The sequence below is a fragment of the Brachycentrus maculatus genome, unplaced genomic scaffold (genome assembly GCF_059751285.1).
Source record: "Brachycentrus maculatus isolate JH-2025_06_01 unplaced genomic scaffold, ASM5975128v1 h1tg000166l, whole genome shotgun sequence".
NCBI classification, from domain to species: domain Eukaryota; kingdom Metazoa; phylum Arthropoda; class Insecta; order Trichoptera; family Brachycentridae; genus Brachycentrus; species Brachycentrus maculatus.
In genome coordinates, this window is record NW_028280919.1 from 421,246 (window position 1) to 439,828 (window position 18,583).

Here is an 18,583-nt window from a genome sequence, read left to right on the forward strand (position 1 = left end):
TTTAAATAATCAATATGTGATTTTGAAATGTTTGTTTTAATTAAACTAATCACAGAATATTCTGTAGCGCTGCTAAGAAAACAATGCTATATAATTATAAATTAATAAAAATTAGATTACCAAAATAACGCATGCTTCATTTACATATATGAATGCTTATTCTGATCCGAGTGGGGTGGAAACTTGACGCGAGGGAAAATATAATTAAGGGCTGTTCGTGACAGCACAGAAATAGTATTATGGATACAGTAGGTACCTAATTATTATTCTGATCGTTCCTACCTGTCAAAAAAGTGTAATTTTATTATGGTAATGTGTTTTATCAGAAAGTTTTGGAATTAGTACTAGAAAAATAACCAATTATAATCCAATATCGTGTTTAATCCTTCCTCCAAATGTTTAATACAATGGCTGAATGAAAACGCTACTTTTATTTAAAATACTCATGCATAATTTCGAATAAATATTGCGATAAAATAAAGTTTTTGTTAATTCTGGTCTCTGCAGTAAGGACCATAGGGCATGAAGAGAGGAATAGGCCGGTCCAGAAAATATGGGCAGATGACATTGTCCTCGTCGCGGGTTATATGTGGATTGAAGAAGCCCAAACGAGAGAAGTCTGGAAAAAAATAAAAGAGGCCTTCATCCAGCAGTGGAGAGCCGGCATATAAAGAAGAAATAAAGTTTTATCAAGAAAGAATCAATAAAAAACACAAAATTACATATTTTTTAATGCAAACCTTACTTCGTTAACATGAATGTACTGTTTTCAGCAGTTATCACACTTTACCAATAAATAAACGTACTAAAATATGTACTTTGGTACTGATTTTATTTTGTGTATATTTTTTTTAATTCTCCACCGTATTTTTAGAATTATTTGATACCTGAAACAGATTAATAAGAAATTACTTATTTTAAAGAAAAAGGTAAGGTGAGAAAGAAAAGCAAATGCATGAGAAATTTGTGAAATAGTTTGAACGTTGTTTTTTTTAACTCTAATTTAAATCATTACATAAAATCAAAAATATATAAACGTTTGTAGGTGTATTAGCAGTAGGCAACCAGAAATGCAGAACTAATCTCAAGAATTTTATGCCTAAAACACCATAAAAATCTGAAAAAATATTAAGTTTAATAATTATAAACTGTTTCACAATGGTTATTCATAAAAACAATAAACATGAATCTATGTTAAATGTTTATATATATATATTTATATATATATATATATATATATATATATATATATATATATATATATATATATATATATATATATATATATATATATATATATATATATATATATATATATATATATATATATATATATATATATATATATATATATATATATATATATATATATATATATATATATATATATATATATATATATATATATATATATATATATATATATATATATATATATATATATAGAGCGATATGTGGAGAACATATCGCTTTTTTGAGAATATTTTAAAATCAGTGTTAGTTTATGTATTAAGTATTTTAAGTATTTTATGGAGAACGCATCTACCTACATATTCTTTTTTGTTTATATAACCCAAAAACTACGGTAGTACATCAAACAGTAAATTAAGAGGAAATTATATTTTAGGTTATGAACGTCGCATTTAACAAATACCTATTCAAGCGTCTTAAAATAATAATAAAATAGTAAAATAGGTATCTCTATTTGAGATGAAACTTTATATGAAACATTTTATACTTTCATCTGCTTTAATAAAAAAATAAAATAATAAAAATTAAAACGGTGTTTCATTTCAAGTTGAGACGGAAAAAATATTTATGTATCATCCGTAGAGTAAATAATCCAGTGTTTGATAATAATAATAAATTGACAAGAATAGACCCAAAAAAATAATTAACCGGAAGCTCAAATGTTCATTACGCGTGTGTACATTAAAAATGTGTAAAACCTTGACGAGACGTAGAACTATATGTTGGGATGAGACGTTCAAGAAGGTTCGATAGTATTGTGAATGGATTTTTCCTGTTCGAAACAGCACAGAGCTTTCAGTGAACGAAAGATTTGGGGGTTGTTCGCGAAAGCGCGCGCAAGCCTCGTCAGTCTGGGCCCGGACACCGCGAGGCACACACCCCGCGATCGCGTCGGTCAAACTATTCATGCTCTTGGGTCACATATTGAGATAAATCTGGTTAATTCGACGTTCCGTTCGTGCTTTGAGCGGTCTTGCGACCGTCACGTGTCTCATCCACCTCCCTAGACAGTGTTGGGCAACTACTTCGCCTTTTTATATCCATTCCCGAATAGTGGGAGTGTACGCTGTCAGCCAAGTGCGTCGTACTAAAAGAGGTAAATTTGAATTAAAAATATAATATCATCATTTCATGTTACAACCAATATATTTAGACTGAAATTTAATAAATAAAAAAATGACAGCATGCAAATATAATAATTACATTTTTTCTCAAGAAAAACTTGATATTTTTTATACATATTCACTTGCAAACAAAGAGAAAGGAACACAAGTATTTTGCATGCATTAACTTGAATTATAATAAAAACCATTTATTACTTCATTCACATTCAATATATTATTTTTTATTTTCAAATCTCAAACTTAATTTTCAGGAAATTTATTTACATTTTCGTTGTATGCTACATTAAATTATATTTTTTTGTTTCTGAAATTTCAGGACACTTCCATATCAAACAGTTGCTGAAAAGTATTTTTATAAATTATGTACGCGTAATTTAAAGTTATAAATATATTGTGTAGGTGTAGGATTTTGTTAGATGGGGTAGTTTCACTGCGCCTGCGCAGTGGTGGTAAAATCGATGGAAAAATCAAACGGATACCTCTTATCAAAACATATCCCCTAAAAATATCTGTTTTAATTTAGAATTACGAGTATTCATATATTTTTTTAAATGGGCAAAATATTTCACCTTAAATTACGCCATTATTTTTTTATATAACGATATGGTATCCATTTTTATTTTAATTCGTTAACGCCCTTTCGTCTTCTCAAAAAGAAATATAGTTTCTAAGATACAATTACTATTTCAAATAATATTGAAGATGATTTAACTTTTCCCTCATTTAACACATGTGATTCGTTATCCATAATGTATATTTTTTATCGTTCAATCCTAGTTTTATGTTTCGGGTTTTATTCTAGATGAATTTCATAAAAATACACTTTATATTAAGACACATTGTTTTAAAAAAAAAATTAATGAGTTATATGCATGATAATCGAAAAAAACACAAATTGAAAAAAAAACACCATAAAGTATTACAATATTTTACAACATTTTGAGTGTGTCCAAATACTTGTTCACAAATCTGGATTATCTCCAATTATATGAGTCATTTTTTATATTATTTTTAATTGGTGAATGTTACATGTGTGTAAAGCGATCACTTTAACCAGCCTATGACGGTTGTCAGCCCCGTAAATGCCCAGACTTCCATATTCTTCTCCATCTATGATGAGATGTCAAAAAAAAGTAATAATATTTTTTTTAAATATCACTCGCAAACATAAACAATAAATAACAAGTGTAAGTCCCAAGAACCAGAGATTAGTCTCTTTATTTGAGAGAACAGCGTACTTTATTTTAACATTAATTAGTAGAAATATCTATAAAACTAATTAAATTATAAAAATACTTTTATTACTGTATTAAAAAGTTAAGAAATTAATAAATACCATAGACTGAAACCAGAACTTAGGAGAGAGCAAATATTAAAGTAATGCCGAAATATTTTAATGCGGTTTATTATTAATATTTTATTTCTCTTTTTTGTATGTATATTAGGTTAAAATCGTTAAAAACAATTAAAATGTATTAAAAAAGAACTCCACCGACAAGACACAAGGTGGCTTGGTGGGTCTCTGCAAAAAAAGTTCTAAATATATATTAATTGTGATTTTAATCAATGTTTACAAATAAAAATAAAATAAATAAATAAAAGTTTCCTTAACATTATCGAATGCGAATAATGAAATATTTTTCTTTTTATTTCGCGTTTCGTTTTTTTGACATTTTTTTCACATTTGAAAGTTTTCGTATTATTTTTTGACATCTCATCAAAGATGAAGAAGAATATTGAAGTCTGGGCATTTACGGGGCTGATGACCTTCATAGGCTGGTTTAAGTGATCACTTTACACACGTGTAACATTCACCAATTCTACCCATTATTGACAACCACACTACTCAAACTTTTGGAAGTTCCATATTTATGAACCAATTTAGAAACCTTGTTCTTGAATCACTAGAACTTCATTAGAGACATCTATTAGTGAGATGAAAAGAAGCTTTTTATTCAGCAGAAACTTTAATATTAGTATGTGAGGTCCGAACCTGGATTATAATCACATACACGAGAAACGCCAGAAAACATCATAATCATTTTTATTATTTTAGCTTATAATTTGACCAGTTAATTTATTTACAACATTTTGAGTGTGTCCAAATTCACAAATCTGGATTATCTTTAATTATAGGAGTTATTTTTCATATTTTTTTGATATCTCATCAATTAATTTTATTCTTATTCTTCTTAATCTTTGATGAGATATATACTCCTATAATTGAAGATAATCCAGATTTGTGAACAAGTATTTGGACACAATAAAAATGTTGCAACTTTTCGTATCATTGAACCACGACTCGATGTTGAGGTGAAACTCTCTCACACGGCTGAATGCATTCCTTCAAGAATTGAGTATACTTTTCAGCAAGTGAGAAATGCCCATTCAATAATATAAATACGTCTACAGACCAATTCCGTGCAATCATAACTAAAACGCGAATTACTTCTTTAAAGAAAATTTGTTTTAATATACAATATAATGTGAACACAAACCAATTCCAAAGAGAAAAGCTATGCTTATTAACCTAATCTGTTAAAATACTCCTGGGGGTTATACCCCTTAAATAAAAGACTTACCGTATAACGGGGCTACTTGAACTTTGATGTGTTACTTGAGCCTAGTACAAAAAAGAGATTTAAATCTGTATTTGGTCTACAATAATAAACGTATCGTGACAATAAGTGTCACCTGTCAGGGAAACAATGAATCATCTCGATACGTTCATTATTAGAGACCAAATACAGATCTAAATATTTTTTTGTACTGGGCACAAAAAAAATAATTTGAACTGTATTTGTAGCACATCAAAGTTCAAGTAGTCCCGTTCTACGGTAATCATAGGGTTTAGACCAATATTTTTTTTTTAAAGAAATATTTGTGTTTTAATTATTTTCAAAAATACTTCAATTTCAAAATATTTTCTTGAGCCTAAGAGGCTCATTAGGAAAAATGAGTATCAAATTGTGGTAGTGTGGGTTCGAACACAGAAACTCAATGACTCAAGAGTCCGCAACACTAACCACGGGACCACAACTCAACTTTTATGATTATATATACTCTCTTAAGTTCTTAAGCTAGACGATGTGTCATTTTTTATTCTGCATAATTTACCTTGGATAATTCCTAGGGACCGATAGTATTCAAATGACATCTCCCCCTCATGTTTAAAAATAAAAATCGTGTTTAAAATTAGATTCGAAATTATAGGTAGGTATATTATAAATATGGAAGCATTTCTTTTCTTAACAAAAGGGGCGAATAATCCTTTTCCAGATATGAGTCTCGGTTGGAAGTATTAAAGTAAAGATCAGTAAAATCCTTTTACCTTCCTTCTACAGGTGGTTCACGTTTTTCACCGAATTTAGAGGGGTAAACCATCCCCTAAAGTAATGATATTTTTCAGAGGGAGGTTTCCTAAAAGCCATCATTAACTTAATGAGAAAAATAAACTAATTTTAGACGTAATAATAAAGTAATGATGTTCCTGGAACCAAACCGTTATTTTGGGAATGCCGTGTAGGCGTAACTTTTTCTTTTTTTGTTAATAGCTTTTTACCCCTCAGGATTAGATTTCCAATATGGCTGTAAAGAAATTATATTTAAGTGAAAATAAATTTATTTGATTTAAATAATTTCTTCATAAACCTGTTTTGAAGAAATTTCAACAGGAAGTTGCAAGAACATTTTTGAATTATTATAGGTGAAACATTTATCTTTTTCTATGAAAGAAGATAGAGTTCTGAGCATCCTAGGGCTAACGACCTGGCATTTGACTGTCTTATGTGATCACTTTATACACTTGTGTAACGTTCACCATTTTGCTGTTACACAAGTTCTGAATGTTGAAATGCACAAGTTTAAAATGTGACGCCAGCCAAATGCCAGTTCGTAAGCTTATAGTATGCTCAAACTTCCATCTTCTTGAAAATATAAAACACCTTCAACATTGATATATCATCCGTGAAGTGTCTGAAAGAATAGATATCATTAATTGTTTTTTTTTAATGTTTACGATTGTTAACGACGGAATACCAAATTTTACAGTATAAGTATATATTTAAGTTTTGTATTGACATTTCTTGGTGGAACTGCATTTTACATAATAAAATACAACTATGTTATTTTTTCTACATTAATTTTATTTGACCAGTAACCGGGTAACCGACATCATCAGACATGTCAATGATGTCGGTTAAGACGAAACCCGGTTGTTGGTCAAATAAAATTCACGTGGAAAAAATTACAAAGTTTGAATTTTCTTGTAATATACATCTTTTTATATATTTTTATTTTATTATTAGCCGTATTTTTATCATTTTTGTGCCGTTGGTACTTATCATTTTTATATCAGCCGAATTCAAATGAAAACAGCTGAACTGCGATTCAGAAAAAGGCGCGCTAAAAACTTTAAAGTAGATTGGACATATTTTTTTAATTTTCAAAATCAATTAGACGAAACAATGTTTGTGCTTACTTAATTACAGTCTACATTCATATAATCCGTCAAAATGATAAAATATGGTATTGTAATGAATATTCAAATAATATTTGAATACATATTTTTTTTTAAAAGCCCTGCATTTATGTATTGTATTGTATTACCGTAAGTATACATCAATGTTTTGTATTGTATTTACAATTTGAGCGCGCAGTTTTTATTTTGGCTCGAGGTTCTATGTTGACCCCCATACCTAATTGGTCGCGTCAATCTCATAACACTTGGGTGAATATTCAATATTTATAAATAGATTTATTATTAATGGCTGCTATGCCAATCAAATCCATCGCATTAATCCCCAAAATAATTATGTAATCCATATTAAAGCTAATTGCGTTACAAAGCATTATTTATAATACCAGGAATACAACCTAATCTATTTCAAGTAAATTGTGTATTGATTTAGCCATCTTGTTTGTTAGTTTATTACATCGCAAGTACCTTATAATAATAAATATAAGTGATTTTCACTCTCGTTTGTATTTAATGCTAGCTGTAACCACCCACGCGTTGCTGCGACTCAAATTGGTAAAAGAAAATAGAAAGCACACATTCCATATGTATTTAATGTCACAATGCTTGTAAAGCAATTGAAATATCAAAAATCTACGAAACGATTTGTCATCGAAAACATTGTGATTTTAAAGACAGAGCAGTTTTAAGAAGCATGCTCTCTGTCGTCAGTAACGTTCGGTGTTGCGTATGTTTCTGTTACGTTCAAGAGATGGCGCTGCCATTGAGTTGTAAAAGGTTTAAATTTTTTTAAATACTTTGATAATAATAAAACTCTAACATAATAAAATAATTCAAATTTAACCGTCAAAATTTCACAACAGTCAGTGAATAATTTTAGGAAATTTAAGACTTCCAATCAGAGGGACTTCTATTTTATTTTATATAAAAAGTGCGATAGATGTTTCATACCAAGTTAAGATATCTATAATCCTTATATATCGTTGGTAAAGTGAAAAATCCAGTCTCCAATTTTTATTAGGTTTTTTTTTCAGTTAACTTATGATAAAGATTTTATTACATCAATCGTTTTTAAAGGGACGAAAAAAAGTATTAAAAAATGTTTTTAAATAATAGTTAGCATACTGAAGAATATATTGTTCTAACCCAACAAAAGCTTGCCATAATTGTCTACATTTGTCCATTTCGAACTATTTAAATTAATGGGAATTTAGTACTCATAAAATTAATAAAAAATATCCAGTGAATTTAATGTTTATAAAATATCCAGATATCAGGCGTATTTCTTAGAAATTTTTAGTTTTCAAGTTTCGGTAAATCAAAACTGAAACATTTTGATTCAATATTCTCCCCCACAAACTCTCCCTTCAGTTCCCGTTGTTTGTGTAAACCTGTGGTTCTATATGCAAAACAATTTAAATTTACTAATGAAATGGGTTTAGTCACGCTAATACTCAATTATATGCCACAGAATGCACCCTTCCCTGCTCATTAAATAATTTATCAGGATTATATGCAAAGGGAAACATTTTTTACTTTGTAATAATGACTGGGGATCATAAATAATAATGACTTTGCACAGGTACAGAAATAATAACTTGACTGGAAATGTTTGAAAGAAAGTTTGATAAAGATATAGAACGGAGAAGAAATGATGGGAATGCATGACTGTATGACTCATGAATGCATGACTGTATGACTAATTACATTACATAATTACATGATTATTCTTACTCATTACATGATTATTACTAATTACATTACATGGCACGATCAGGTATGCCAAATACTTGAAAGTGGTCAGGTTAGGAGTCGTAACAATCGGCGAGTATGTATGAGAAGATGCATGAACGTGGAAGAGGCGAAGAATGTTTGCAAAGACAGAGTGGTGTGGCGTTATATTCTCTCTGCCTATCCCTGCGGGGAAGCGGAGTGATGGTTAGTTAGTTAGTTTGTTACATTACATGATCATTACTGATTAAAATTTTGAGTTCGTCCAAATACTTGTTGACAGATCTGAATTATCTCCACTTATAGGAGTTTTTTTTACATTTTTGACATCTCAACACAGATGATGGTGAATTTGGAAGTCTAGGTATTTACAGGACCTATGATTTAAGTCACATACCTAGGTCATAAGCCCTGTAAATACCCTGACTTCCAAATTCTTCCCATCTATATTGATATGTCAAATATATAAAATTAACTCCTAAGTGGAGGTGATCCAGATTTGTGAACTAGTATTCTGACACACTCAAAACGTTGTAGATAAAATAACTGGTCAAATTATAACATATTTAAAAAAAACATGTTTTCATACGGTTCTCAGTATGTGAATTTAGTCCAGGGTTCGGACCTTGCATACAAATAAAAAGGGTTTCATCAATCCAACATAGATAACTGTTGTGAACTCATATGTACGGTGTCACGATATTGGTCAATATATTTAGGAGCTCCAAAAATTTGAGTAGTGTGGTTGTCAATCATGGGTAGAATTGGTGAATGTTGCACGTGTGTAAAGTGATCACTTAACCAGTTTATGATAGGTCATATACCCTGTAAATGCACAGAGTTCAAATGGAGAAAAAACGTTCAGGTTATACGAGTACCTAAAAAGATCTATTGCACAGTAAAAAGTTCAATAAGTAGCTTGATATTTATTTTCAATACATTTTATTATATTTTTAAACATTAAAAACGATCTCCAGGAAAATTAAGTTTTTTTTATATATGACGTTATTGAAAGAAGTGAGCGATGTGTGAATGGAAATCTTCAAAACACTCTGGGCTCAATGGTTTTTGGTTTGCAAACTTAATGATTTTTCTTCCTTCAGTCGCTATGGTGGCATTTTGATCAAGCAAGTCTCAAAGTAATTTACTGTAAAGAAATTTGGAAGATAAGTGCTTTTTTAACAATTTGGCGACCCTTTTAACGTAGCTATTTATAAGACCTCATATGTAGGAGATGGTTGATGTTTTAAATATTAAAAATATTACTTATTTTTCATTTATTTTCATTATTAAGTGCTACATGTACATTTTTTGCGGTTTTTACTATAATAAAGTATTCTTCCATTCAAAATTCGGAAATTTTACCATCACAAAATTCTTTTTTCATTCGCAGACTATCACAAAACTCTTTTTCTCACATCTCACACTTTTTTTGATTTCATAAAGCTCTAATCCTTTGACATTTCGCTTTCTTTTTCAAACTTCTCTCATTTTTACGTCTTCCAGTTTTTACTATATATATGTATGTACTTTCTCGTTTTTAAATATTGTCGCCGTGACTATACTATGAACAACTAATGAAAATACGCTCTTAAACTATTTTTATTTTAGATTTATAATAGATTAAAACCGAAACGCTTTTTGTTACAGATATCATCGTTGAAACATTGTCCTGAACCTTGGATGCGCCACTTATAATAATAAAAAATTATCTTAAAGACATACTAATAAGTGCAGTTTAAAAATAATCATTAATAAATGTGTCGGAATCCTCCGAAGAAACTATTAATACATTTAAGTGAGACCGTAGAAACTAATTTGTTGTAGAAATGTGAAAAAGTGCAACATAGCGAAATTAATGGCGGCAATGTATACTACACTCAGCGCATTGTCCGTCCGCCATCTCGAAGGGACTCGCCATGGAAGGACTACGAAGCTCTTGCTGCGTCGTCACCAACTTGGTGGGCAGACCTTTTGGACACCCCTGACCGCGTTGGCGATGTGCCTCTACTTTCTGGGAAGTGTGGACTGCCAAGGTGAGGTTTTGCCTCCTGTCACCATTTTTTTAATTTCCTATGTGTATTTTTTCTCACGAATATTTTTTTTGTCTTTGTACTTATATAACATATCTTTTTCTTCTCGCTGTAGGCCTTACGGCCTGTTTTTAAGAGGGATTAGCCTCCTGCGGTGCCGATTCCCAGCTCTTTGGTTGCCTGCCCAGGAGTCACCTACCTTGGGGTTTGCCGTGCAGTGCAATGTTGGGGAGGCTGGATGGTTTCATTCTCCTCACATGCGCATACCATTGTCTTCTTCGTTGTCTTTCCCACATGACGACATCTTTGATCTCGCAAATATTTTTATCTTGTTCTGGTATTCCTTATTCTATCTCGTAGACTCTTGTCTGATATGGTCCTTAGAGTCTTCATTTCTGACACTGAGTCATTTGATATAACATATGCTTTGTATTATGTGCGGTAGGGCGAATTGGCTTGGATCAGACCAAAAAGTAAAATGCTTTCCCTTCTCCGAATTGAAGGGAAATAGTGGAATAATCGTTTCTACTCTATCCTTCGCATACATCATGGTAATGCGTAGCATAGGGAACCAGTAAAAGCTTGCATATTATACTGTACATTAACTGGACACGATTTTATATTTACTGCTTTAACAATTGTTAGTAAAAAAAAATTGATAAGATTTAAGGATTAAAATTTCAATTTGAAATTGAACACAGACAAAGGTCAAAGATTTAGCATTATATATTTGTAAGGTGATGGATATTCCGAATTTTCATTAAAAAATATACATGAAGTCGAGATGGACAACTGTATTCAATAAAACTGGTAGGTACCTTGTTTTGATTGCTGTGATAGAAAAGACATTTTCTCATAAATAAAATCAAGATAATAGCAACTAAATTTCCATAGTCTTTCAACTTTTTACAAAGAGCAAAAACTAATATCAGTTTACTGTGGGTTAAAAGGCATATAACACACACATTTCTCTGCGGAGCATCAAAATTTTCTCGTAGACTATCACTTTGATGACCTATGTAGTATGCCCTCAAAACTACAGGTCTTCGATCATCAGGTAAAAAGTGTTTTTAGGGTGCTAGGATTTCCTTATTTTTCCTTAATTCTCTTTATAATGTATCAGCCTCTGAATTATTTAATACAAGACCAAATTATCATTACTTATTGATAACCCAGTAAGCACACAATAAAGATAGTTTATTCTTAACGGAATGTCTTAAAATCAATATATGTATTAATATATCATACGTTTGATGATGTAATAATTTAAAAAAAGAATAAATACTGCCATTTTAAAGACAATAAACATATCTATATCATTTGAAAAATTATTTTTATTTTAAACCTCCACTCATTTGTAAGTTTTTTTAGTTTAATTCCCTAAGTGGAATAAAAATAACACAACACGAGGAGTAATTAAAATAATGAAAGAGTTTAATATATTTTTATTTTAAAGTAATATAATAATAATAAAAAACCCTTATCCGCACCCCAATGGTGCATAGGGCACTGCTTCATATGAACACAGTGTTATCTTGATCGTTTACACACGAAGGAAAGGTGATCAGCCCTCCGCTTCAGGTACCAGTCCAGGGTAATATTGAATAAATATTACAGTGAAAAAATCACTAATATTTATTTGACCCCCCTGGGAATCGAACCCGGGACCTCCAGAACGGTAGCCGAGCGTGCTGACCATTACACTACAGAGGCGGACATTAAAAGTAATAATCAAGTAATAATATAAATATCATAGGTGTCTTAACTTGATATGAAATATCTATCATTCTTTTTATTTCAATGTCTATAATATTGATATATCATCCGTAGGGTGAATAATCTAGTTTCTAATAGAATAAATAACAAAAATATTGTTGATAAATTAGAATTTAAAATTGACTGTAAAATAGGATGAATTTTTAAATTTCAATATTAATTTTACAAAACATTAAAAATCATCAAAAAAGCAAATAAATATCTAACTAATCATCACGCCCCTTCTCGCAGGGGTAGGCAGACCGAATAGAACGCCATACCAATCTGTCTTTGCAAACAATCTTTACCTTTTCTACATTCATGCATGTTAAAATGAAAAAATAATCTCAATTTTCTTTATTAATATACATATAACTTTCACCTAAGGGTTAGTATGTATAAAAATACTTAATAAATTTTCTATGACGCTGAAGTCGACAGATTGGAAATGTATGTAGTGTATACTGTGAAGTGTCTTGGCCATTTATCAGGCGACAAGAAATGTAGCTTTACAGCATCCAGCCTCGCTTTTGAAGGGCGGGGGCGGGTATCGATCGGCCGCGCATGCGCCGCCCTTTCATTCACCGGCTCTCAGAAGGACACTCTCGCCCTAAACATATTGTTATTAGTGATACGCATAACCGACTAATGACAGAGCTCGTTCATTATGCTAATAACCGATTAATTAGCTCATATTTCGGTTATTCTAAAAATAGTCATTCAAAATAGAAACTGAATATAAATGGATAATGCAAGTATGTTGATCTGAAATAGATTACATCATTTGGCCATCTCTTGTTTGATTAAATGTATTAATCAATTTTCTGTCATGCATTTCTTTAATATCTTAACATAGGTCCTAAGTGGAGAGAACCCAGATTTGATAAGTATTTAGACACACTCAAAATGTTGTGAATAAAAGAGGTATTATTCATAATGGATAATGGAAGTGTGTAGATCTGAAAAAGACCGCATCATTTGACCATGTCGTATTTCATTGCATATTTTAATTAATTTTCTTTCATACAATTTTATAAATAAGTATTGTAAAATATGCCCTCGGCACGGAAATACTCGGTGAGGGCACATTATTGTAATTTCTAATTATGTGAATGGTGAATAAAAATAAAATAAATTCAAAATACTTTTTTTTCAATCAGTATCATCTCTAACTTCGACAAAATTGCATGAAATTTCCCAAACATCCGCTTCTAAACCTTTCAAAATCATTTTCATTCAATAAATTCAGAATAACAAAAATATAGAGTAAGGAACACCAGGAAAAGAAAAATATAAGAGATCGAATATGTCGTTAGGTGGAGAAGGCAACGAATAAGATAATAGTACCGTAAAAATTGCTCTAGGAGTATCAGAAATAAAGACTTTAAGGAGCATTTCTCGCAAGAGTCTACGAAATAGAATAAGGAACACCAGGATAAGAAAGACATAAAAAAAGAACCAAAAAAATAATAAAAACCATCCAGAATCCCACTGTGGGGGACATTGCACTGCACGGCCAACTCCAAAGTAGACCACAAAGAAACGGATTGACAGCTGGGAATTGACATTGCAGGAGGCTAATTCCCTTTAAAAACAGGCCACAAGGCCTAAAAAATTCTGGACGTTTAAGTATTCAATTTATAAATTTCAAAAAACAAAATACGTGTTGCATAAGCTGGAATAATTTTGTACAGTAAACTAATATTGAAGATTTTGCTATTAAAGATGACTAAAATATTATCATCCAAAGCAGATTTTTGTTGAAAAGCGTTAGAGAACTAGAGGGCCTAAATATTTTATAATATCAGGACTTTTATATGATAATATTATCGACCATTCCTCGACGCCTACTGAAGAATTGTTTTTGATAAAAAAAAATTTAATACGTAAGCGAAATAGCGAGATGTTTTGACATCACGTTATAATCTTTGTGAGGGATAAACAAAATTATATTTTTCCACCCCATTGGGCGTTTGTCAATGAATATTAAGTCTATTTATAAGCTAAAAATAGGATTTTTATTTTAATGACGCTTTAGATTCAGATTCATGTAGGAACCTTCCATCGTATCTATTCATAAGATTCTATCAATATTAATGACTGTTTTTTGGCAGTAAACAATCAACAAAATTACACAAGGCCACGTTTGGACTGTCACAGCATTAATGAAAATGATATTATTTTAAGCCATCACATCGAAGATGAAGAAGAATATGGAAGTCTGAGCATTTACGGGGCTGAGACTGTCATAGGCTGGTTTAAGTAATCACTTTACACATGTGTAACATTCACCAATTCTAACCATTATTGACAACCACACTTCTGAAATTCTTGGAAGTTCTATATATATGAACCAATTTTGAAACATTGTTCTTGAATCACTAGAACTTCACTAGACATCTATTGGTGAGATAAAAATTTCGTTTATGAAAATGGCTGATGGAGGACAAACTTCGAGCATATAATTTCACTGTTGGTACCAGCTTTAAGCATTTATGTACATAAAGCAGTGCAATATATTTAATGTGAAATGGCATACTGGACTCATGTTCGTAATAATACATTAATAATTAATACAAGTGATGTTTCATTTTTTCTTCTTCCTGGCTCCATCCCAACTCATCGTCTCTGTAGACTGTTGGGGTTAGCTCTCCTCGTCCTCAGGTTGTAGGACCTACAACCTTGGATGATCTTGTTTCCTCTGATTTACTTTGCTTGCCCCAAAATCACCCTCGACAGAGTAGTGATTTTTCACTTTAATATTTATTTAATACTACCCTGGGCTGGTACCTGAATCGGGGACTGATCACCTTGCCTTCATATAATAAATGACCAAATTAACATTGCATTATTTGATGCAATGCCATATTCAACATTGGGTGCTGGTAAGGGTCAGTAGTAGTGGTAGCGAGTAAAATTAACCAAAAGAATTTTTTAAGGTATGGGAGAACACGTAGTGACGGAGCCCCCGGTCCAGCGGGGGGCCGCCCGCATCATGTACGGCTCCGGGTCTGTGAGGGCCGCCGCGCCCCCGTCCCACATGGCGGCCCCGCCGCCGCCGCCCACCGCGCCCGTCCCGCGGCCGCACGACCCCTACAACCCGCCGCCGGCGCACATGGTCCCGCTGCCGGGCTACGAACTGCCCGACCAGCCGTTACCGCCGGAGTACGAGGTCCCGTACGCGCGCAGCGGCGTGCGCGTGCCCAACGGCGCGCCCTACGGCAGCGCCGGCCACGTGCCGCCCGTCGGCACGGGCAGGGCCGGGGAGCGCGGCGGCATCTACGGCAGGGCCGACCACATCATCGTGCCCGGCAAGGGCAGGGGCCTGAACCCCGGCATCAACCCGATCCACAGGCAAGAGCACGTCGCATACGGGATGAACCCTAACAGGGGATCCATCGTCCACGGAAAGATGATAGACCACCCGCTCGGCGGACGAGGTAACAGATTGATGCAGGGAGAAGACGACGACCTCGTAGAAGAAGGAGGAGACTTAGACGTCGACGGAGGTTGCAGAGCCGTGTGCGGAAGAGGGGAGTTCGAGTGCTCGAGCAGCTGCGCCTGCATCAGGCTGGACCGCCGCTGCGACGGAGTCTCCGACTGCGCCGGGGGAGAGGACGAGGCCGACTGCAGACCCGGCCCCGCCCGGGCCCCCTGTCTGGAGACCGCGGGCCGCCTGAGGTGCCCGCGCTCTTCCTTGTGCATCTCTCGGGATTGGCTCTGCGACGGAGACGACGATTGCGGAGACTTCTCCGACGAAACGCATTGCGGTTAGTTTATAATCCTTTCTATTTTCTTATGTGCGCCAAAACGATGCATGCTAAATGTTCGAATGCTGAAATAAGGAAAGAATGCAATACTGAGATATTAACATTATTGATAAAATTAAGAAAGATGTCTTGTGCGTTGTGAGATGCTTTGGACATTTGGAATAAATGAGTGACGATAGATTAACGGTTAAGCAAATTGATGAGGCGAATGAAGTTAGAAATAGGAGCAAACCGAGAAAGATCGAGGAGAACTTGGCATGATCAAGTATGTCAAATACTTGAACGTGGTCGGGTTAGGAGACAGAATAATCGGTAGGTATGTATGAGGCGCATGAATGAAGATGCGAAGATTGATTAAAAAGATAAAGTGGTGTAACATTCTCTATGCCTACCTCTGTGGAGAAGCGGTGTGATAGTATGTTAGTAAGTAAGTTCTCTTATCTCATCCACAAGCCTGCGTTTGTCGATATCTAATATGTATTATAGAAGGAATGAACGAAGAAAAACAAATCATATCAATAAATTAATTTTACCCATAATTTAGTTGCAGATTTTTATCACTTAGATCTAAGGACACTTCAATCACCCGTAACTAATTTTAGGAATATGACGCCTTATCAATTTGTAGACATATTTAGCTAGTATATTCATCAACACAAAAGACATAATTTACTTTTTTCCAGGCGCCCCAGCTAACTGCAGCGCTGACCAGTTCGAGTGTGCCAACGGATTGTGCGTCCACAAGAGTTGGCTGTGTGATGATGATAACGACTGCAAGGATAATTCCGACGAACTGAACTGCACCAAGACAGAGTAAGTACCAATATTCATTTTATAGTGATTTCGAAGATATTTACTGTTGTTGGGTAATATATCCAAAATAAAACAAGGTTTTTTGGATTGAATTCTACATTTATTTATGTATATGTTAATACGTGACACCTTCCGTCTTATTAGGACATTACCAAAACACTCCTGTTTTTGATAATGTCCTAAGAAGACGAAACGCATCACGTATTAACATATACATAAATAAATGTAGAATTGAATCCAACAAACCTTGTTTTATTTTGGATATATTACCCAACAATTCAATATGGAATTCTACCAACTGTCTGCGTTACATTAAATATTTAATGTTTTCGCTAGAAGGTGTTTACCAAGTATTCAAAATTACTATTTTTTACATAATGAAAAACAGCAAAAAATTGATGTCTTAACAAAGGCAAAGAAGAATATCTGAGTATTTACAGGTCTTACGACCTGTCATGGGCTGGTTAAAGTGGATTATTCACTTTTATAGACAATTCAATATTATTGACGATTGTCAATTATGCTATTAAAATTTCGGAAGTAGTATTCATGCTTCAATCAATCTAGGTCCCAACACTTTATTTCACGTGCTATTTCCGGACTCCATCTATGGTTGAGTTAAGCAAGTTTTTAATTAGCGAAGACCTCTATGAAATGCACTTAAGATTCATCCCGATTTTTTTTTACATATTAAGAGAAGCTTTAAAACATTATTTCTAATTTTTATTAAACTTATATTTCGACCAGTCATTTATTCTTTGTTCACAAATCTGGGTTTGTTCACTTAGGAGTTATATATATTGATATTCATATCTCAATATATATAAACAAGACTTTAAAAATCTGGGTAAAAATTTACGGCTTATGACCTGCAAAGGCTGGTTTTAAATCACTGAATTCTACCCATGATTGACAACCACACTCAAATTATAGAAGTTGCATTTATGCTTCAATTGATAGCTTTCTTTATATGCTTGTTCTTGGTACAATTTATGGTCGAGTCGAGTAAGTTTTTAATTAGCAGAGACCTTCATGAAAATACTTCATTGAAAATACAAACATACAAACATTCATACAAACATCGTCACATAATCCACTGAGAACACCATAGTCTCATTTTAATTTTACGCCCGTGATATGCAAGCTGGTTTACAACAATACATCCGACCCTCCCTAAATTTTAATAATAGTCACCGTTTGATTAGGCGTAGTACGAGCTATTCGGATGTCCAAACTCAAAACACAGTAAAGGAGATTTTTTTGTAGCATTTTTTTTTGCATTTTTGGACTAAGTAGATTCTACTTAGTCCAAAAATTCTACTTAGTCCAAATGCAAAAAAAACATACTACAAAAAAAATGTCCCTTACTGTGTTTTAAGTTTGGACAGCCGTATTGCACATAATCACAAAAGTCAAAATATAGGGTCGACGAAATGCGGGCAAAAGACAGATCTCCTGGCTCTCGAATATACAAGATTGAACGGGGATCAGGACTGTTGAGGCGCAGTATAGAGCTACCTAAGACAAGGACAATTACTCTCAAGTGATAGTCGACGATAACTATCAGCTAAGGCAGTGCTCCGCAACCGGTGTGCCGTGACACACTGGTGTGCCGCGAGTACAATGCAG

At 33.2% G+C, this 18,583-nt stretch overlaps 1 protein-coding gene across 1 annotated transcript in view; it reads left to right on the plus strand.

The window, feature by feature from the left end:
* The first annotated feature begins 2,099 nt into the window (after nucleotides 1-2,099).
* Lrp4 (LDL receptor related protein 4) overlaps nucleotides 2,100-18,583 on the plus strand; it is a 43,128-nt gene continuing 26,644 nt past the window's right edge. The window contains exons 1-4 of the mRNA XM_088261802.1: nucleotides 2,100-2,347; nucleotides 10,234-10,619; nucleotides 15,311-16,141; nucleotides 16,825-16,954. Coding sequence (XP_088117928.1) covers nucleotides 10,442-10,619; nucleotides 15,311-16,141; nucleotides 16,825-16,954 — 1,139 coding nt within the window. The 5' untranslated portion in view covers nucleotides 2,100-2,347; nucleotides 10,234-10,441. The remainder of the gene's footprint in view (nucleotides 2,348-10,233; nucleotides 10,620-15,310; nucleotides 16,142-16,824; nucleotides 16,955-18,583) is intronic.